At 41.9% G+C, this 22,063-nt stretch overlaps 1 protein-coding gene across 2 annotated transcripts; it reads left to right on the top strand.

The window, feature by feature from the left end:
- Positions 1-934: 934 nt before the first annotated feature.
- Positions 935-18,714, top strand: foxn2a (forkhead box N2a). Of its 2 annotated transcripts, XM_041050057.1 has the most exons (7): positions 959-1,068; positions 2,352-2,564; positions 11,418-11,995; positions 14,257-14,381; positions 14,642-14,691; positions 15,353-15,421; positions 16,505-18,714. In XM_041050057.1, exons 3-7 carry the CDS (start codon positions 11,432-11,434, stop codon positions 16,927-16,929), a joined length of 1,233 nt encoding a protein of 410 aa, XP_040905991.1. In that variant the 5' UTR covers positions 959-1,068; positions 2,352-2,564; positions 11,418-11,431; the 3' UTR covers positions 16,930-18,714. The 2 variants fall into 2 exon arrangements, with proteins under 2 accessions (XP_040905992.1, XP_040905991.1); XM_041050058.1 differs by lacking the exon at positions 2,352-2,564 and having other exon boundaries at positions 935-1,068.
- Positions 18,715-22,063: the final 3,349 nt, after the last annotated feature.

Here is a 22,063-nt window from a genome sequence, read left to right as displayed (position 1 = left end):
CAGCACTGCTGTGTGGCAGGTATTTGGGTTTATACACAGTAAAAGCAAACAGAGAGGCTATTAGATCAGTCCACAGAGAGCTACTCATGTATGCTTATGAAATGGAGTGGTTGAGATGAGTAAGGTATCACCATTATGTGAAAGTTACAGTTTGGTGTGAGGCTGTTGGCCAGTAAAGCTGCACTCAGCAGATAGCCTGGATAAGACACAAAACCGACCCACTGGCTTTCCTGGGTTATATGTTTGGCTTTAAAGGCACATCCACACGGTCATGTAAATAACAGCTATGTACAATTTTGACTTTTCACACATGGACTAAAAATAAAGGTTTATCCCCTGGGAAAAAAGTATTATTATTATTATATATATATATAATTGTGCTTTTCTCTTCCCATTTCTTTTCTTTGCTTTGTCTAATTGCTCAGGCATTGCCCAGCATGCGTCTGTTGTGTATCTACATGTCATGTTAACTGTTAGAATCACCGTTTACTCTAGGAGGGGCCCTGTTGAGGGTCCACTATCGTCATGAGGCTGGGTGTGGTAACACATCCTTTCTCTCCGCCCCGAGGTGTTTGTATATCCCAAATAACGCGGGAATGTATGTGTTTGGGACCCGTCCAGCTTGATCATTCACACATTTTATTCATTTAAAATAATTCCAACTACTACTTCACTCTCTCTAATACCTTTTTATTCAAATAATCTGTTTAAAACACTACAAAACCTATAACCCTCCGCTAGATTACGTTACAAGCAGCTGGCAATAGAAGTGAAAGCACATTGCACGATGCAAAATAGGATGGCGTGCGCGTTCGCGGAGCTCCTGCTCTGCGGCAGTTGCCAGGGGAGATAGGAGGGGAGGGGTTTTGATTGGCTGAAGTGGGCCTGTTGCCATGACGACGGCAAGGGGTTTGGTAGCGTTGCCGTGCGGTGTGTGATCTGCGCGCTGCGTGTATGGAGGAAGCAGCTGCTGATCTGATCTCTGACATTGTGTGAAACAGACATCTGAATAAACTGCGCACAGACGTGTCTTTAAACATACCGCACCAAGGCACGCCGTGCATGATTGTAAGTATTTGATCGTTTTTCTTTTTTTTAAAAAAAAGGACCGTAATTAAATAGCGTTTGGCTGGATACGGTTTGTGTTTCGAACAAGCTAAAAGTAAATGTGGTCAAGTGACTTTGCTTAGAGCAGCCAGCATGGCAGATCAAGCGACAGCATGTGGCCAGCTAGCTAATGTTAACCTTACTTCTCTCTCTTCTCCGGACTCGAAGCTCAGAGAACAGAGAGGGGTATTTACAGCAGCAAAGGCTGGTTATCATTTGATATGCGAAAATAGAACTGCTGTAATTTTTTCGAGATAGTTAAAATGTTATGCTAACGCTAGCAGTAGATTTACCTTCACTGACCCATCGAGCGACCGCTAACGCTACTTTCCCTCACGCTTGAGCTGGGCGAGCTAACGTAGGTAACGTTACATCCAGCCAACTTACTTCCAATTAAAGCTAAACAAAACGTATTTAACTAAGCGACCATAAGATACTTCGCAACGAGTCCCGTGTGTCGGGAAGTGTTGTGCAATTCTCCACGTCATTACGTGTAACTTTGTATTCCTCATTGTGTCGCTGGCTGTGATTGCTCCTGAGTGTAGTCTCTAACATGGTGTTTAATGCCACAGTATCTCTAGCATTAGCTACAAATAATATTTAGTTTCTTTTGCTAATAACACTTGCATTTGCCTTTCTTTTATCCACTCGCTTATTCCCGGTGTTTTATTAAGTGTCTCTGGTTAGCGCATAGTTTTTCGGGTTATAATAGACAGTGATATTATATCGGTTTTTGTTGTCGCTATGTTTTTGTTCAGTTAAGACGCACATCTTCCCCTCTTAAGTATAAATACTTGAGCATTTCATGGTGTACACACACACACACACACACACATATATATATCGGCCATAACTGAGGTTGGGAGGCTACACTGGTTAGCTGAGCACATGATGTAATGGATTATCCCAAGTTTGTCCCAGATACAGAGTGCTCTACAAACAATGTCAGAGCCTTGCAAAAATGATCTCTGTTTAATCCAGTAGAATATACTTTATATTTTTTGTTGTTATCGTAAAGATCTTCATTTACTTTTTGTTATTCCACATGTTTGCCCTTGTAGTCTCTCTGCCTGCTACCTGTCAGTGTGGTATTTATTGGGCTGGACATACCTCATTTAAAATTCAATTGTGTGCTCTGAGGTTTCTGTTTATGTTTGGAAAAAGTAATGGGAAAATGTCTTTTCCTTTGTGAGGTTATGACATTAATGTAGACTGACGTTCCTTTCTTTCTTCTCGCTTGACAGTTGTTAAAGCCCTGGTGGTAAATAGAAGACAAAGGCAACAGGAGCTTAAGGGACAGAAAAAGACAAAAAAGAGACAGATGTTGTCAATCTGCCATTATTTTATGGCCAGAATCTCCATGGTCATATTATAGGTCAAACCATCTGTTGTCTTTGCTGTTGTTCTAGCATGTATCCAGTCCTGTACATGTTGGTATGTACAGAAGCCTCTGAAGGGTAAGTACTTTTGCCTCCCAGAATAGAAAAGGGTCTGCTAACTTAATGACATTCACTTCTATAAATAAGACTTGTTGTAACCTAGTGATGCGGTTATTGCTGACGTGAAGTGGCTCTAAGAACTACAAGGATCTCAAATATTGTCAGTAGAGTTGAATAATCATTGGTTGTGCAACATCATAATGTTATATGAATGGCTGGAGTAGGCCTCTAAGACACTTAAGTTATCACAGGCAGCATTACTCCATGGTTTCTTTTCTACCCCAGCAAGAGTTGGCATATGAGGCTAACTGGCCAGTATCTGTGAAAATTTGGTGTGTTCTCATGGGTCTGCTCCCAGAGCACAATGTTTGAAGAGGTAACTTGCAGACAGTTGACAGTCAGATACTTTAATTGATGATAACTTGAAACTGAAATTTACAGCGATTTGACGTGACAGTTGCTTACATGAGTCATAGTATCATTTGGTGGATTTGTCATATAATCTTGACGGTAAACCCTGGGGTATTGGAATGCTTGTTAGTCATTTAATTAGGTAAGATCAAAATCTCGACTTTTTTTGTTCTTATTGAAAAACATTTTTCAAATGAGTAATGCCCCAGTAGTGGCATACTTCTATGCTAAACTAATAGATTTAATTTCACATTATTGGGATATTTTACACCAGCTGAGCACAGTAGCAGACACAGAAGTTTAAAATATATCTTGAGCTTCTCTTGAGAGTGCCACACTTCATGTTTACAACTTGGTAAACACATTGGTGTCACTTTTCTGAGAAGTTGCTCCATTGTACAGTACTGATGACAGAACGGGAGGATGTATGATAACAATGAAGGAACATGACAAAAGAGACCACCACAGCATGACATTTTCATCAAGTGAATTTCTACATTTTAAATGCAGCGGAGCTTCATTTTCCTTATCAGAACTTACTGAATATAATTGATAAAACATTTCAATAAGGAAATGACTTGGTACTGGATTGCCGCCTGTAGCTGTTATCCTCTTTCCAAGCAAGAGCAGCACAGAATCTGCCGTTCAAAATGGTGGTGTTGCCATGTAATCAGTCTTATCACAGAATTGTGTACTCTGACCCAGAGTAAAGGATAGGTTGCGTCCTCTAAAATCCACCATGTTCTTTGTAGGTGTATGAGTGACTGTGGTTTTAAATTCATTGTGAAAGCTGACCCAACTTCTGGGATTGCTTAACACAGTCTAAACCTGGTTTCTCATGGATTGGCTGAACAGAAAAGCTCAAGGCTTTATAACCTACTGTTCTATGGAAACCCTGTAATTACAGAGTCAGTTGTGACTTTGATTTTACCAACTGTTTTAAGTAGTTTGATTAGCGTAGAGGTTGAATAATTCGAAGATTGTCAGAACAGGGAAGTCGACAGTATGTACTTGAAGTGACTGTTTTCCTATAATTATGTTGTTGTGTGTGCATTGTAGAGTTTCAAAGTTGAAAATAGTGTAAAATAAATTATCAACGTTATGTGAATGAAATTAAAGTAGACTGCTATTTTAGTAGTAGTAATAGTATATATATTTTAAATAATCATCTAAAGAAGGTCTTCAGATTCTGTTGTTTATTTAAAGAATGTGCTGATTTCCTTCTACCACTTATCTATCTGAGATCAGTCACCAATCAGTGAGCTCCAGCTCTGACTGCTGACGTTGGCCTGTCTGGCTCGTGTAGGTGACTGTCTCATGCAGCTCTGTGGTGGTTGGCTTGAATGGTAGAAGCTGCACATGTGTGTGTCATCACCTGCTCACAGCCCCTGTGTGTTTTTGAAGGAGGGACGTCCCCAGGAGTATATGGTCTTCTGTTGTCTCGGGTCTGTGACATTCTGATAATCAAACATGGTAGCTGTGAATCTGAGATGCAAATGTAAACGCCTGTAGGGACATGTTTACATGCATGTGCTGCCTCCCTTCTTTAGTTTCTCTGGACATGATTTAGTTTTTCTGTTCTGTTCAGATGATCAACTTGTCTGGTTTTTTTTTTTTTGGATGTTTTACATCATTTAGCATCTCATGAGAGATCAGGGTACAGCTAAATGCCAGCTATTTTTATCCCAAAAGCTTTCCACTTAACAGCTGTCACTATTTTACAAACTGGAGTCAACTTATTGTAGTTAATGTCATAACATCAACAAAATAACAGAACAGGTTGAGATTTTGCTTCTGTAAATCTAAAAATACATAGTGTGAATATTTCCAGTAAATGTTTTTCATCTCTTGATTGGTTGCAGTGGTTATGCATTGTGAGTGTGAGTGTTTTGAGTTTCTACTTCAGTTTTTCCTCTTTAAGCCTGCCCTTTTGTATGTGTGTGTATTTACAGAAGTTTCATATGGGTAATGTGCATATTCCTGTTGTGACGCCTCTCCTTCTACTGCAGCTCTTGTTTTACATTTCTTGATTGGTCACAGTGGTTATGCGCCCAAATTCCCCCCCCCACCCCCCCCCCCCCCCCCCCCCCCCCGGACCCCTCCCCCCGGACCCCTCCCCTCTTCTGTAACCTCCTGACTCAAGACGCAGCCCATTAGGGCCCTCCTCCGTGAAAGCAACACTGATGTGACCGTCTCCTTGATTGAGAGAAAGGAAGAGGGAAGCATGGGCACGGCTGTGTCCTGTGTCACAATGGGTCTTTGTCTTGTCACCCCTGGCTGAATTAACAGGATTTATTTAATTGATGACAATATGACAACAACAACGCAGGCTGAACACACAACGCAGCTTGTGTGCAAGTGATCAGCATCTTCTTGGATGTGTGGGGCTGAGTGGGGATTGCATTGCCAAAATTTTGGAACCATCACAGACGAAGGTCCACATCACAACCGACCGCACGCTCATTTGTAAAACAGCATCGACTTTAGAAAAGCGCTGGTTAGGTGTTTGGCCAAAGTGAAATGCAAACATAAAACGAATGCATCATACACTGTTATTTGAATGAAAGTTTTAAACCGGGATCTGCACTTGAAACAGCTCAATCCATGAATTAGTACAAAGCTCTGTTTATAAGAGCATGTCCAGAGTTTTGCTATTTTTAAAAGTCTGGCATAGTCATCAGATCACCATGGTGATTTTTTTTGCCAAAAAAAGTTTGTTGAAAAATTAAACTAAAATTAAAGTAAACTTAATTTGAGGAGAAGCTGTAACGGAGGCCGTGCACTTGTAGTGCACCAAAAATGAGTATTCATTCTTTATAAGTAAAATGTTGTACAAATGATGTTGCACCCTGTAGTTCCTCTGAGTTCACCAAGTAGCCCTTGTGAAATGTGTGATGAAAGTGTTGTGCATTAGATTTTTTTTTGCTTTTTTAAAAATAGTGCTGCACATTGAATCTCTTTTTGTACTTATTTTAATATGAAAAACATTTTTTTAACAGAAAATACATCAATACTCAAACAACAGGTACTAAAAATGCATGTAGGGACTGAAGCTTTGGTTTTGTATTAGCACTAATCAAGACAAAAGTACATACTACATGCAGCCCTAATAACAGTGCATGATTGGTATTGATTGATATTGATTTTCTTTTTTTATTTTTTTTGGACCTTGTCCAAATATTTAAATATTTATTGAATCTGCCCATGTTGCAAGAACTGAAGTGAGTGAACAGCAAATGTAAGAGGCAGTAATGTAACATGCAGATAGTTGACCCCTCAGTGCTGACAGAAGAAGAGTACAGAGCTCAGTGCTCTTTTGCTGATTTGCTCACTTCAGAAGCTTCAGTAAATATTGTCACTCTTTGAAAGCAAGGTAATTCCACCTGTCTTTATGCTATTTTCTCTTTGTGTTTTTTTTTTGTGGTAGCCCTTTTTCCCTCTCTGAATTTCATGCAGATACATAAGAAGGACTCCATTAGAGTTTGTTATAATTCAGGAATGAAGGTTTTTGTCACTTGGTTTTCCTGCAGGAGCCTTACTGGTGGCTTCTGTGTTTCTTGGGCACAAAATTTCATTTGCAAACACTTGTAGTATTTACATGGAAAGTAATCTCTTACAGAGCAGATTCCTGGAAGGGCTTATGATAAAACTTCAACTAAGCTCCAGAAATACAGAAACAGTCTCCTTTCGTTCATTTATTACACGCAAAAGATCTGGCAATTAGTTCTGTTTTTGGCATCTGAAAGTATATGAGGTTGTAGCTTATGTTGATTGGTAGTGAGTGTTGTACAGCCACATGACCCAAGAGATAAGGTTTCAGTTCTGGCCGGGGGCTGGTATGTACTTTGGAAGGCCTCACCTCTGTTGACAGTCAAAGTGCAGTACTGTATGTTTGAGTTTGAAAACCCTGTGTGAAGTTAATGTCTACGATGAACACCACAATCATTATCCATTGTTTTGTTTGCTTGTTTTTCCCCAGCTGTTAAGTGATTGCATCAGTCTCTGCATTAGCCTTGGCTTGGGTGTTTGTCAGCAGTGTATAAGCTACATGCTGGTGGAATTCATAGATTGCCAGAGCAAACACTGCTGCTTCAATAAATGCTACCTCGCTGCTCGAGTCCACTGTTTTGGTGTAGAACAGGCCTAACAATCTCTGTGTGAAGTCTAGTCTGAATTTGTTTTCTGAAAATGAACTTCCTCAACAGGCAGGAGGTGTTTCCTTCCCTCCCGGTCCTCTGTTTGAAACTGTGAGGTGAATACTGAGTACTTCTGAAACATGACTAGAGCAAAAACAACTGCTCCTTTGTACAAGCTGAGAGTGGGGCCAATTGTAATGCTTTGTGCAAGCTTTCTCTTTTGCTTTCACCTCAAACACAAAGTAGATCGTTTTAATCCAGCAAGTAGTTATATTTAAAAATGAATAATTTAGCCCTGCCTTAACAGTAGCCTGATTAGCCTTATTTGTAGCCGCTTTATTTGTTATGACCCTCCCATAAAATAAAAGACTGCCACTTGGCTACCTTGCTCTGGAACAGCCTCTTTCTCTCTCTCTCCCCGTCTCTCCTACTCTAACTCAGCCCCCTTTGTCTCATTCACAGTTTTAGAGCTCCAGCCAGACTGGGTAGTCACCTAAATATCAGTTAGGGTTTCAAATAACAGCCCTCGCCACTGGGTTGTGTGACACACCTTTGTGTATCTATGACAGAGGTGTAACTGGTTTTTGTCAAGTGGTTTGTTTCTTATGAAGAGGGTGTGGTGTGAGCGTATACAGGCAGTTGCATATATTATCTCTAGAGTTTTCTTCTGAAATCTTGTTTGGTTGGTTACACGAAAATGATGAGTTGTATTTAATGTTTTACTTAACAAAATAGCTTTTGGGTGCATTGGGTGAGTATCGTAAAAGTATGCCTTAATGGAACTTAGTCAGTAGTGCCATGACATCCAGGTTGGCTGTGGCCTTTCCCGCTGCTCTTTGTCAGACAAGTTTGTGGAGAACAGCAGCAGACTGCTGGCCTCAGCATTTTCCGCCTGTATTGATCTCCCCACATTAGCTCTCTCTTCATGCACAGACATGAGCACAATTGCTTCCCTTACAGCATTGGCTGCCGTGGCAACTGAGTCCCGATCGTGAGATTCGCTCCCAGAAAACATCTCAAACCAGAACCTCTTCATTTTGATGCCGCTATCATCTCCTTTACATTCCCCCGTACATATTTGACACATCAACGGCTTGATTTGCCACTTAAAGCTATCTCCATATGTCTTTGTGTATTTTTGAATAGGCTAAGTGCTTAACAGGATAAAAGAGCAGTTTGAAAGGGGGGAAAATGTGCCTTGGCACCTGCTGTTAGTGCCTGCCTGTTTGCACATGAATATGATGAGGCTGGCGGTGTGCGGGGCTATTTTAACTTGCAGATGAGCCATCAGGTCAGCACCGTTGCAGCTTTGGTGTATTTTCAAGGATGAGCTGCAGTCAACAGGCCAGTCCGGCTTATTAGCTCCCTCTCCCCTCTCCACTCTTTACACACTAGCGTCCCATTATTCATGGCATTCCCAGCCGCCTCTCTTTGATGCCTTTTCATAAGAGCAATGATAACTGCTATCATTGCAACAGCAGTGGTAATTGACCAGCTGCAATCACGGTAAAAACACTTCCTGTGTTTGGCTGGATGCAAGGCAGCCTTCTCATCCGTCCACCCTGCCTCTGTTGATATTCAAATGATGGGTCTTCTGGACAAACTCCTCAAAAGAGGATAAGCTCTCTCTGGCACCCAGTGGCCTCAGATGAGAGGTCAGGACTCTGAATGTGGACTGAAGTGAAGCTCTCTTGTGCGCTTTTAAGGTTAATCAGTGGTCTGACACTTTACACGGGCCGTGACTTCTTTTCATTTCCCAGCCACACAACTGAATCAAGTTCACAGCCAGTCATTCATGGACTGTGGAAGAAGAGAGGGCAACCATATGGAGTGTTTATGGCTGACTCTGGCCTCAGAAAACACTTTGGCCACACCTTTTAATCAAATGAATATTTCGCCACACCTGTGTTAGCTTGTGGGTTACCGTAAGCCAAATGTTTGTCATCAGCATGTATTGGGTAACATGACGGAACTAGTCTTGACTTAAACTCACAAAGAAGCAGGGCTTCGTGGTTGGTCATTCTGCTTTATTATTTGCCATTTAATTTATATTTTGAACACAACCTGGGATCCTTGTCAAATGCCACCCTCACTCATCCTTTCTGTCTCTCTGCCATCAGCACAGAGATAAAAATGGTTTGTAAAAATCTGTTCCCAACTGTACCTAAACATTTGATGATCAAAAGCTCACGCGCAGCTGAATATAGTCTGAAATGTTTTTTGGAAGGATAGATGCTAATTTCCTCCAAAACTGTAGACTCGCCTCCTTGCTTGGTTCTCTTTCTATTTGTAAATTCATTCAGAGTAGGAACCTGTCATGTCAAGGAATATCTCTTTGTGTTCTGGTCTCTTGAGCAGAGATTTTTTATGAACACAAATGGGCAGTTCTCTCACTGCCTGACATATCTCATTGCTCTACTTTGCTGAGAGCTGTGATTCATCCTAGACTGAAGATAACTTGCATAGCCTACCTCACTACCAACTGAGTCTCAGCTGTCTCTCTCTCTCTGTCTTCCTCTCAGTCTCTTAGTCTCTCTGTAACTGTTTTCTGTCTTGCTCTTCTTCCGTATAAAGGATTTCCCTATTGTTATGTCTCTTCCTGTGTTTGCTCTGCCTGTCCCTTTGCCTTTGGCCTGGAAAGTTCTTTGACTCACTTCCTTTTTGCTGGTGACCAAAATCGCAGAAATACATGTGGCACAAAAGGATTTAGAATTTAAATGGTACTGACAAATTAAGACACATAAAATTTGGACTGACAGGCTGAATGCGGGGCAAAATGTACCGAACATCACATCACCTATGGAAGAGACAAAGTATGCTTTTAAGGCTGTGGAAATCACCCTGGATTTAGAAGTCACTCTGCTGTATGTTTCTCCCCTCAACGAGAGTTGAGTGGTCATTTTGTAAATGCACTAATGCCTCCTTTCCCCCCCTCTCCTGTCCTCATTGACTGGCTTTGACAAACTGATTTGTGCGTATGTGTGTGTGTGTATGCACTCCCTCGCCTGTCTGGCCTACCATGCAAACACTTTTGAGTTTGACCCAGTTCTTATCACAGAAATGAAAAGATATGCCTATCCACCACACTCCATGCTCCTTTACTTCACCAACCTTCCAAACCCTTCTCGGTCTGGATCCAGAGCATCCAGGGCCACCCTAGAACCCGGGACATCTGGTGTCCACACACGGGTTCAGCAGGAGTATTTTGTTACAGGGTGGCTGCCCAGCGGTCGTCTATGGCAGAGCCAGCCAGCATGGATTACTTATTTTCCTATTGACTCTTGTTTGTGGGATTTCTGCTCTTAATTGAAGGGACCGCATGGTTGTCATGGTGACATCCAGGACATAAAGCTCGTTGTGAGCTGAGCCAGAGAGTGATCTTTTTGTGCTTTTGGCCTCACTAACCGATGTGCAAGACCATAGCCAAAAAAAAAAGCGAGGTGTCTGTAGACAGGATATTGCGAAATATTACATTTTGGGCTATGATACCTGGATATATCTCTTTCTGTGCCAGTATTATACAGTCATTTATCTCTTTGCATTACTACATACAATATACATACAATACATTAGGCTCAACTAAAACTTTGACATTATCACTGCTGCTGAATAAGATGACATGCCTTTTCTGTGCTCATGTGAAAATAAGTGTCATTGTCTCATTAATAGGGGTACTTGGGTGGAATTGGTTAATGATACAGGGCTCCTGGCGATATTGAATTTCCTAGTGCTGTTAAATGACTGACAACTTGTAGGGCCATAGCCTCTTCACACTACTTAATCTGGCATGTGACAAATTGAGACTTGATCCTGGCTGAATGCAGATCAGTCTGTAAGAGCCATCCACTCTGTAAGATGGAGGCCTTCCACTCGTTCCTGCAGTTGTTGGACAGTTTCATGCTCATTTACACATAACGAGCAGCTGGGTCTTGTCTGAAACGAGGTGGGCGTCGAGCAGTGGAGCCTTAAGTCGGTTCAGTTGCTTGAGAGGACCTCCTCAAAGCTCCTCGGCTGGAGTCAAGAGGGAGGGTGGGGGCGCTTCGGAGAGCTTCTCTGTCCTCACCAGGCGTGGAGGAGAGGGACAGTGAGAGGGTCAGGAAGTGCAATAGAGGCAGACAGGCAGTGCAGCTACAGGGGGTGTGCCCTCAGGGAAAACTTAAGAAAACAAGGTCAATACTTGGAAGAGCGCATCATTCCAATATGTCACGTCCAGTTATTTCATTTCAACTTTGTTTTGAAATCAAGTCACCATCAAAGCTGTGATTTTGTCTAGATGTGTAAACTGTTCAGCTTTAACAACCACTTTTCCTCTCTGTCTCCCCAGACCTCTTTGATTTAATGGGTCCAATCATTGGGATGTCACCAGATAAGAAAACGGAAATTCCGGGTATGCAAGAGGAGCGGACGGGGCTCAGAGGTGTTTGTGGTGTAGGGACACTGCCTGAGGCGGAGTGTGCATCCAGTCCACTAGCGACCAGCGTGGATCGTACTGGAGGTACCGAGGATGAGGAACTCACCAACCTCAACTGGCTCCACGAGAACCTGCTGCAGAACTTCACTCTGGGGGGTCCCGAAGCTCAGCCCAGTGGCAGCCCCCTTTTCGACATAGAGGGAGACTACGGGTCTAGCCAGGGCCCGTCATCCTCCTCCTCATCCTCATCACACAGCAGAGGCAGGGAGCGGGACTCGTTGAAGTCTAAGCCCCCTTTCTCGTTTTCTCTGCTCATCTACATGGCCATCGAGCAGTCTCCCAGCAAGTCTTTGCCTGTTAAAGAAATCTATGGCTGGATTCTCGAGCACTTCCCTTATTTCTCCAACGCTCCCACTGGCTGGAAGAACTCAGTTCGTCACAACTTGTCTCTGAACAAGTGCTTCCGCAAGGTCGAGAGAAGTTTGGGAAAGGTAGGTTAGCAGACTTCACACAGATTTAAACTGCTCTGTTTAAAATAAGCCTCTTGAAACTGTTGTCATCAGTATACCTCGATATGATATGATGATGAATTTCCAGCGAAAAAATGCTGTTTGTGAACAGTGTGTTGAAGTGTGAGGCTGCAGTGTGGCTCATGTGACAGTGTCCCGGACTGTAACACAGCTGCAGGAACCTCTGACTCTGCTGAGATAGGGGTGGAATCCAGTCAAGGTCGCAGATACTCCTTCATAGGAAATGCAAACACAGCACACTAAGATAGGACTTTATCTCCTGACGCACTGCAAGGTAGTACGACTGTTTTCAACCAGGGACAGAAGCATCCTGCAGTTTGAAGCCTCAACGTCACTCTGCGAGAAGGAAGCAAACATGACCCAAAGGGCAGATGTGAGTTTATAGGAAGAACCACGGTCAGCATAGCTCTGGCAGAGTTATGTTTCACTCATTCTCATTTGTGGAAAAAAAAATAGAGAAGTTGTCCTTCTCATATGCACATGCTTGTGACAAAAGGCCAAAAGCATCCTGCATATTCTGTGTAAACATTCTTGTGAAAGGAATAGGATGTGAGTAAAACGTTTGTTGTGAAATTGCTAATTTACTCCCTAATGGCTGTGATTTCCATTGAGCTTTCCAGCCTTTGTGTGTGGAATAATGTGGAGAGGAACAGTAAAGAGAGGTAGCGCTTATTTGATCTTATTTGAACATTGCTGACTTTAAAGCCCCTAAAAATATGGTTTCAAGTTTCATACATTTCTGTATAACCTCAATAATCATGATTAAATAAGGGAACACTCAGAGCTAAACCTTGTGAAAAACATCTTCAGTTTTTTTAGTTAGACTTTAATAGTCAGTTAATCTGCTTTATCAGGATTTGGGGGTTGTGGTTTTGATTGACAATGGCTTGCTAACATAAACGAGAGTACATCAACAGTACCTGTGTCAGACCTGTATACGCAACCTAATTTGCATGTTACTCTAACTGATCCAAGGGAGTGACACGATGGTAGCCATATTGAGCTTCAGTATGAGTTCAGGCTTGTGACCGGCAGAGCCCGTGGTGCCAAGGCGGTGTCTGGCTAAGACCTGATATTTTCCCACCATGGGAGGGCATGGCGCTTAGCACTCAGCGAGTAGCAACATGGTGCGGTGCAGTCCGCTCAGCGTGCAGGTGCACAGCGTGAGCCCTTCGTCTGCTGAGAGACCAGCACCAGTTTCACATGACACACTGGCTGGTGGTTTCCGTTGCCATGGAGACATTTCCTTCTTCCTGCATCAGGGCTGGTTGGTAATCTGAGTCAAGGTTATTCTCCTCCCTCCCTCCCTCACTCCCTCCCTCACTCTGTTCTCCTCCCAGACTGGGCAAGAATACACCGCCATCAGATAAAGTGACAGTTAACGCACTCCCGCACACATCACCAACAGACAAATTCAGTCCTCGCACAGTGCTTTGGAGCAATCATTTCCTCCCCCTGTTGAAGCTGTTAAGGAATTTTTACTTTTGCTTTTGCTGTTTTCCTCTGTTTTGTTTGCGATGTTGTGCTCCTCTAAAAATGACTGCTCTAAAGTTTTTGCCATGCGTGCAAAATGAGAGTTAAGTGAATGAAATGTGACACATCATTATGCTGATGATTCAGAGCAGTTTACTGTATCACAGGTTTTGATTTTGTCAGCTGAGAATTTTCTGAATGTAGGTAAACAAAAATCTGTGCATCGTTTTAATAGATTAAAAATGCAGTTTGTTTTTTTTTAACAGTTGTGATTTTCTTTCTTTTTATATTAAAACGAGTATAACTTGTATAAAAGGTGCTATGAACCTTGTTGTTGAAAAAGAGGTTAAATTGAAGTATAAGAATGCACCTGTAAAAGCAGTGAAAAAGATTGCAAGCCAGCAGATGTAAATATTCTGTAAACAACGCAGGCTTTGACATAATCAAAAATTCAGCTTTGCCAGTGTATTATGCGTTATAAACACTGTATTTAAACATAACTTTTTTTTTGTTTACCAGAAAATTCCACAGGGATTTAGTTTAAATATATTCAGAGGACCAATGAGAAGAATTTCTGGTCAAGCCCTAGTCAGCTCTGTGTATTTGTGGAGTCAAGACCTTTCTTTCCCTATATAAGAACTTCTTCCACACTGGAAATCAAAATTCCTCTCACGATTTGTTGCCACAAGTTTCAGGCAAGTTTCTTACTTTGGGTTTGGATTTTTGACTGTCCCTGCTCTTTCCCACAGGCTAATGGAAAAGGTTCTCTCTGGTGTGTTGACCCCGAGTACCGCCCCAACCTGATCCAAGCCCTTAAAAAGCAACACTTCCCTGCCGCACATGCCTTCTGCACACCACCCGCCTCCCCACCCAGGTAAACCATCATCAGTCACTCTCTGGATGTGGTGAACTTTTGTATGAGTTTGTATTTGGCATCTCAGCTCTGTCTGTGTTAAAATAGTATTATTGTATTTGCATTGTTAGCAAAACACATCTTAACAAGTTTTTGTTTTATTCTGGAGATCTGTGTTTCTGTGTATTTGACATTAGATCCTTTTTAAATAACTGCAAGTTTTGACTTTTCTTTGCAAACTCAAAATGTGACCCTCCACATCTTTTGTTTACCTTCCACAGTGCCTCCTCACCCCCTCGCCATCTCTTTCTACAAGGCTGCTCATTCAAAGGTGAGACCAAAGCAAACCTATCTCGGTTTTTAAATTTGGGTGTCTACAATAAAAACTACCCTCTAAGAATCCGCGGATGTCTAGAAATTTCCAGTCAGTCACAGTTTTTTAGGTCGTGTTTGTGCAGTATTTTGATTATGTTGCCTTTGCACATTTCAGTCCCGGAACATTCAGCATCACTGTGCTTTTACCCTCAACTCTTGGTTTGATTTGTTGCTTTCAAGTCATTGATGCCTCATGTAGACCATAATGTCGAGAGCTCCCAGTCGATGTCTCAGCCTCCCCTTTCCCCCCTCTGCCTCTTGGATTTGTAACCTTGACGACAGGCAGAGGTTCTGCTGGTGCAGACTGAGTGTGGAGCACTCAGTCTCACTGTAATCATTAATAATTTAGAGCCCCAGAAGTGAGCTATGAGGCATTTAGACACTTTGTCAGGTCTGAAAAGATCGGATGCACTCTCTCAATATCAGTGGCTAGAAATTATCCTCTGGTTTGTTTTGGTGAATCTTCTGCATATCCAATCCATTCAGTAAACACAGATCGGGCCGCTGTGTCTCTAGTTACTGAAGGAGCCCAGCCCCCCCAGTCCTAGTCGAGATTCCATGCTACCATGCGTTCACACCTTAGGACTGACCATCATGCATGTTCTCTCCTCTTCCAGAGTCTGACATTGATGCTGCCACTGCCATGATGCTCTTAAACTCTGCCCCCGGGCACCACGTTGACCCATGTAAGAGAATCCACAAGCAGCCATACGTTCACCTACTCTTCCAACTCTTTGTCTCCTACCCCTGACATACCACCCTTTCATTGCTTAAATCTTCTTTTATTTTGTGTGCTTTAATTTGTTATGTGTACATCACCAGTTCTAAATTTTGGTTCTTGCGCTGGAAAGGTTTGAAGAACTTTACTCGTACCTGATTTCATACAATTCTTTCTTTAGACATTCTTTTGAACACATGTTAAAGGAATAGATTGACATTTGGGAAAAGCACAAAGACTGAAGATGGAGAAAGAGCTAGCTCTATAAAAATCTGTAAAGCTCACTAAATAACATGTTATATGATCTGAAAAACCTGAAGTGTTGCACCCATTCCCTGTGTTAGGGGGGCGGGGTTATGTGTCTGACAGGAAGTGACTGGTCCAAATAATAAACTCTCCACCAGAACGTGAACAAGTATTTTCCAAAATGTTGGATTGTCCCTTTATCATATGATTGATTCTAAAAGGTTTTTAGAGAATGTTACAGCAGCTAAAGGCAGCTTCAGAAAGTGTTTTGATAGTGTTGAACTGTCCTCATGGTAAATCGCTTATTTCATGTCTTTTTCAAGTTGTTTCTTCAATCAAACTTTTGCTATTGGTGTTAGTGCTTGCACTTTGGATTAGATTCGAATTTATTTAGCCTGTACTTAGTTCATTTGGTTGGTTGCCTGCAGAAGCCCCCTAAGGACCATCGATTGTGGGTGGGTTTATCTAATACTTGTACTTTCCCCATCGCTGGCGAGTCTGCATTCAACAAGATATTTTTAAATCAGGGTTTCCCTTTTGGGCCAAGACTAGTCTTAGTTCTGCTTTAAACTTGTAAACAAAGCAAGCTGAAGCTGCAGTGTGTAGTGCACTGTGTCTGATTTCTGCTTTTTCTTAAAAAAAAATACTGGGTATACTGTAAAGCTGCATTAGGGTTTACTAACAATTTATTTTAAGCCAATTACGTACAGAATTTGGAGCATTTGTTGTGCTGTAACAAACCCCGTAAATTCCTTTTGCAACTTGAATGTTTGCTCATCATTTGTCCATATTCTGCTCTCCTCAGGCAATTCTGACAGCCCACTGGACCTCTCCAGACCGGACTCCGTTCTGGTGAGCAGCGATCCAAAGCAGGACCACAACTACAGCAGTGTAGCTCTGCAGCGCTGCTCTTCCCGTTCCTCCTCCTCGTCTCTTTCCTCCCTGGATGAAGGTGGCTGCGATCGCAGGCAGTCCCGCCGCGCCGGCAGCGAGGGCTTCCACAGTGACGAGGACTCCGACCTCTGGGACGAGAGGGGCGCCCAACAGACTTCTCGACGTCCACCCGCCATCAAGTGGCCCGCCGGCAAGAGGGCACGACGTGAGGTCAAGCCAGAGTTGGATGAGGAGCTGAAGGAAGCCGCCGGCTCCTTGCTGCACCTGGCTGGTATACGCAGCTGCACGGAGGGCTCCAAACGTACTGTCAAGAGCACAAAACTTAACAGGAAATGAAGATTTTTTTTTTTCTTTTTTGCCCCCATCAGACTCCGGACCCTGTGAACCCTAACCTCTGACCCCTGATCGTGTGTCCCAGTGTGCCTCCTTCTCCTTATCTGATCGTTCATTGGCCATTTTGAGCCTTTTTTTTGTTTGGGAATATCCTTGTCCAACAAAACAAATGGCAATAGTATCGTTCACACAGGAGAACAAAGCCATATAGAGACTTTTGTAACTCGGGGGTAACTGCTGGGGGTGGGTGTTTTTGGGCTATGGAGAACCATCAAGAAACCTATCCAAAATGACCTGCCTGCTTCTATTGGATTAGGAGATTGTGATTCAAGAATTTTTCTCTGATGAAAGACAAAATGGGAAAAGCTGAAGGTTTTATAACTCAAAGCGTTGCATGCTTCCTCCTCAAACCTGTATCCTCTTCCAAGTGAATCTATTTATGAAGCGAATGAGTGCATGTTTGTAACAGACAAAATCTAACCTCCTGGTGTTATCAGTTTCTCCTTTTTTTTGTGCTAAAGAAAAAAAAATGCCACTGTTTTGAAAGGAATTCTTGCTCCATGAATCCTCTTGTAAGAGAGATGCAATAATTAATCCACAACCTTAACTTTTTGACTATTATTTCATGGTGGCATTTTTCAGAGTTGAGTATGCTAGTTAAACTTTACAATTAAGAGAATGAATGGAGTAGTATTATGATCTTGTTATGCGATAAACTCAATACACATGAGCTCCGGCTCGATTTCAGGATTAGCAAGATGTGGGAATAGTATTACTCTGCCACTGCCAAATTTAGTTGCAAAGTTAGCTATACTACTTTTCTCGGTTTTGTGCGGCCATTACAGTGCTATACGAATGAAAGCTGTTCTAATTTTTTTTTTTTTTTTTTTCATTTTTCACTGCTCCTCCTGTCAATCCCTTTCATTCATCAGTGTGTTTATAGTTTATCCTCCATAGATTTTTATTTTTCGGGGGTTGTGTGTGTGTGTGTGTGTATCATAGTGCATGTTGACTTCAACCTAAACCTGAGATGATGGTCACGACAAGAAAAGAGGTTGAGATGGTCAGACTCTTTTTTCCTTCTACTGACAAAGTAGTCATTCTACTCCTCAATGAATACAACTGGTGTAATGACAGATCTGCTGGCTACAGCTGTAACGTGGGGCTGCTTGGTACTCTCCTTGCTTCTGGTCCTTTTGAAATGCAGAGCTGGTTGATGGTCAGAATCAGGAACAGACAGTGAAATACCACAGCTTCTTGCTCCATTATTTGAGTTTGCAGTTTGATTATACCTCTGTGTGTTCTCCTTGATTTTTAAATTATTATTATTATTATTATTTTAAATTCTTAGCTCATTTTCTGCTGGCTGATCCTGTGGCTGAGTTCACTAACAACTTGAGGGAAGGTGTGTCAGTTTTGGTTCAAATAAATGAAAGATCCAGAGCTCAGAGCATATTCAAGTGCAAAATAAGGAGAAGGGGACAAAGCAGTCATGGCCAGAGAGAAGTGGACTTTTTATGTGCAGTTGCTCGCAGGCGAGATATTGAAGACCTGTGCTGCTGCTCTCATGTTGTGCCCTCGGTTCTGGCTGGCCAGCAGTGTTTCGTTCTTCCTCCTAGAACAAAAATAAGGAAGTGCACGCTCTCTTCTCAAGCTGTGAAATGGAGTGTTTATTGTCAGTTGATTGCATGCAGTTCACTGAGGGGAAGTTGTGAACCACTTGTGTAAAAGGCCAATATTCTCATTTGAGCTTTTAAAAAAATATGGCTGCACACTCGCAGCGCACAATACAAGGTAGCATGGAACCACACAAGGCTAACAAACTGAAAATGATATTTCTTCCCACAGCGCTAGATCACATTGTGTCACAGTGACTGTTAGTATAGCATGCATGGTCAGTGCCAAACATTTTCTTGTGCCACTGATGTCGAACTGCAAAAGGCCATGGTCACTATATTCCCCCTGCTGCCACAATGTAAATGTGATTTAGAGCAACAGTGCCCTAGTTTTCTAGAATCATCCTTACAGGAAATGGGAGAAGACTCTGGTCAGTACAGTGACTTAACCAATCTTTTGGTTTATTATTATTTTTTTTTTTTTTGTCGCTTTAGAGTGGGAACTGTTTTTTCCAGAGTAAGCTTCGGTTCTCAGAAGTAATACTTGCATACACTGGTCTTGTTTAGCTGTGAAAAAAAAGAACAAATTATTGTTCATTAATCATCACCTTATTTATGACATTAATTTATGGGATTGTTGAATGCATACTCTATCAAACGCTAGTCATTTGAAACAAATGACTGGGCACATTTATTTTTCTCCCTCTGTGAACTCCTCTTAAGTATTTTTGTTTTCCTCCTTGTTTATTTTACAGCAATACACATTTTTTCTTTCACTATGTTATAGTGATTAAGTATGCCAATGTCTATTGTCTATAGAGCGGGTGTTTTTGTTTTTTTTTTCGTTTTAACCATGACTGCCGGGTTTTCTGGATGTTTTGTTTTGCTTTTTGTTAGACTGGATAGAAAACTTAACACTGAACCTGAAACCTTTTGTTGCCAAAATTGTTGAAGTACAGCTGGGGGTTTCAAATTTAAGATGGACACATTCCCCCGTGTACTGTAGAAGTTCTTTGAAGCTAATTGAATCATTTTTACATTTTGTCACATGTATGGTTTATATTTAGATATTATGAATAAGTAGTCACAAATTGAAGATTAGCTCTCAATCTCATCAGATAAGAATCTTTAAAAAAAAAAATACTGCCACTCATAACTCAAGCTTCCAGGTATTGTTATGGGATGTTGAAATGTTTTGAATATTACTGAAAACTGGATCAGGTGTCAGTCCCCAGGCTGCTGCTGTGTAGTTTCAGTTCTACATTTGCAAAGAAATCATGGAGAAACTTGTAGAGGAAAATCTCACTCATTCTTTCTGTAGCACTTGCAAAAGAAATGTTTTATCGGGTCTCAAAGTGGCACTGAGTCGGTGAGTTGATCTGCGGACGAGCTACCTAAACATTTTTGGGGTCCCAGGACTTAAAACCCAGTTGCTTCATCGCTCAGCGGCTGTAATTGAATACTGATTATGCGATTCTCTAAATTCTGTTGCAGTTCCAGTGGGTATGATGAACATTTTGTTGCATTTTTACAAAGCTGCCAACCCAGTATCAGTTTGTGTCTGTTGTCTGCCATGTCTATTAGACCGACACACCTTTTGGTTTTTGTATGCTAACCTCTGTTGATAAAATGTTTATAAGATTTATTTTCGCCAAAGATATGCAATTGCATTATATATGGTATTACAAAATATTAATAAAAACCTGTTCTTGTTAACAATGTGAGCATCTTTTTGTTGTAGTCTGAGCTGCAGCTCAGCTTTAGCATTTAATCACTGCAAAAAAGACTTGACATGTTTTTTGCCCTCCAAACTCTCCTCCATAACAGAAGAATGCCATCACTTTAAATTAGTAGGCTATGCTAGCTAAATTTTTGATCAACATTGCCACCTGCTGTGAAGGCCGCACTCTGATTATTAATGCCCATTCTTTAGAATAACTACCTCTCCATGTGGCTGGTTTTTCAGTTTTCACATAACCATGTTACAGCTGGCAAATATTTCCCACCAAGTCCAGCAGTTCAGTGCCATTTTGACTGCACAAGCTGTGCTCAGCACCACGTGTGGCAGCTCCACCACACTTTTCCCTTTTTCTGCTGCACGTCTTTTGAAAGCACCAACATGGCAGGATGCCAGAAATGCACCTCACATTAATGTAGATTCCAGGGCTGTGCCAGTGATGGATGCATCATCAGACGTCCTCTACGACACTCTTCGCTGTAAGTTAATTAGTCATGGAGGACTGTGGGATGAACACAGTATGACCCTGAACAAGGGCTTGTCTGACTAGCCTCAGGCCCATTGGCACAGCTCTATTGTTCAATAGAGTCCTGTGTGTGTCGACTGGAAGAGGGGGGCTTCTCCCTACTGACTGCCTCAATTCAGCTGGAAATCAGAGCAGCATCACCTCCCCCCCCTCCCACACGGCCCTAGCAACCACGCCACGCCGACAGTTGCCAGGCAACCAGACAATGCTGGAGCCACTGGCTGTGGTGTGCGTGTGAGAGAGTTTGTGTTTTGCCTGTACGCATTTAAGAGCAGGACTAGTGAGACAGCAGCAGAGGAAATGTCTTTCTTTGGTGCAAAACATTCAAACCCTCTTTGCGAACACTTTGCATGCTTCATATTTAACAGCTGATAGAATAAGAACTCCACAGTAAGGATTCCTTTAAAGAAATAGCCATACACTTTGGTGAAAATATAAAGAGATTATTATGGATTAGGTGAAATTAATCGTGTAGGATTTGAGCAGTGATGGCTGCATTAGCAACATGTCGTTTCACTTCTGGTCTAAACGAGGTCATGTGCGTTTTAAAGGGAAAATCACAGTGACTATCCTTCACAGTGCTTCAACCCGCTTGCTATTTTCTGACCTTGTTTTTGTTAAGGCAACCCTTACCACTCTCAAACTGAGCAGTAAATAATTTATCAGTGACATCACATCTCTTAATTGTAAATGGCATTAGGTCTCTTAATGGAAAGATGAAAGGATGTTCTAATCATAGTAGCATCTCCATTTTGTGTCAAACTACTTCCTGTAATCACCTGTACAACACAAATGTACAAAGAGGCGCAATTTATTTCAGTATATTTTTAGGGTACAATATATCATCAGAGTAATGTTACAAAATGCATCCTTTTCTTGTATTTCTATCTATCTATCTATCTATCTATCTATCTATCTATCTATCTATCTGTCTGTCTGTCTGTCTATCTATCCACCCACAGTCACATTAGAAGTACCAGGATCTTTTACTTAATTAAAAGTACTAATGCCAGGGTGTAATAATACTCCATTGCAAGGTATCAACAGACAAGTACAACAACAACAAAAAATCAAGTTTTAAAAGAATATAAAAGTACTCATTGTATCCCTCCCACAGAGTCCTATCTAAACAAACACATTCGTATAAATGTGATTTGCGTTCCTAGACCTTCAAACGCTAGACGGCGCCCTGCTCACACCGGCTCACCACTTTTCTGTTTTCTGAACTCTGACCTCTGTGCTGAGTCTGGTCGGATA

This window comes from Toxotes jaculatrix, chromosome 11 (assembly GCF_017976425.1).
Source record: "Toxotes jaculatrix isolate fToxJac2 chromosome 11, fToxJac2.pri, whole genome shotgun sequence".
NCBI lineage: Eukaryota > Metazoa > Chordata > Actinopteri > Toxotidae > Toxotes > Toxotes jaculatrix.
The sequence above is the reverse complement of the archived record's forward strand: the minus strand, read 5'-3'. Positions and strand labels throughout refer to the sequence as shown.

What these genes read in the sequence shown, in the direction of transcription:
- foxn2a (XM_041050058.1), top strand. Translation starts at nt 11,432, where the DNA reads ATGGGTCCAATCATTGGGATGTCACCAGATAAGAAAACGGAAATTCCG. An exon ending in CCACCCGCCTCCCCACCCAG is followed by an intron (nt 14,382 to 14,641) that starts GTAAACCATCAT and finishes TACCTTCCACAG; the next exon opens with TGCCTCCTCACCCCCTCGCC. An exon ending in ACAAGGCTGCTCATTCAAAG is followed by an intron (nt 14,692 to 15,352) that starts GTGAGACCAAAG and finishes CTCCTCTTCCAG; the next exon opens with AGTCTGACATTGATGCTGCC.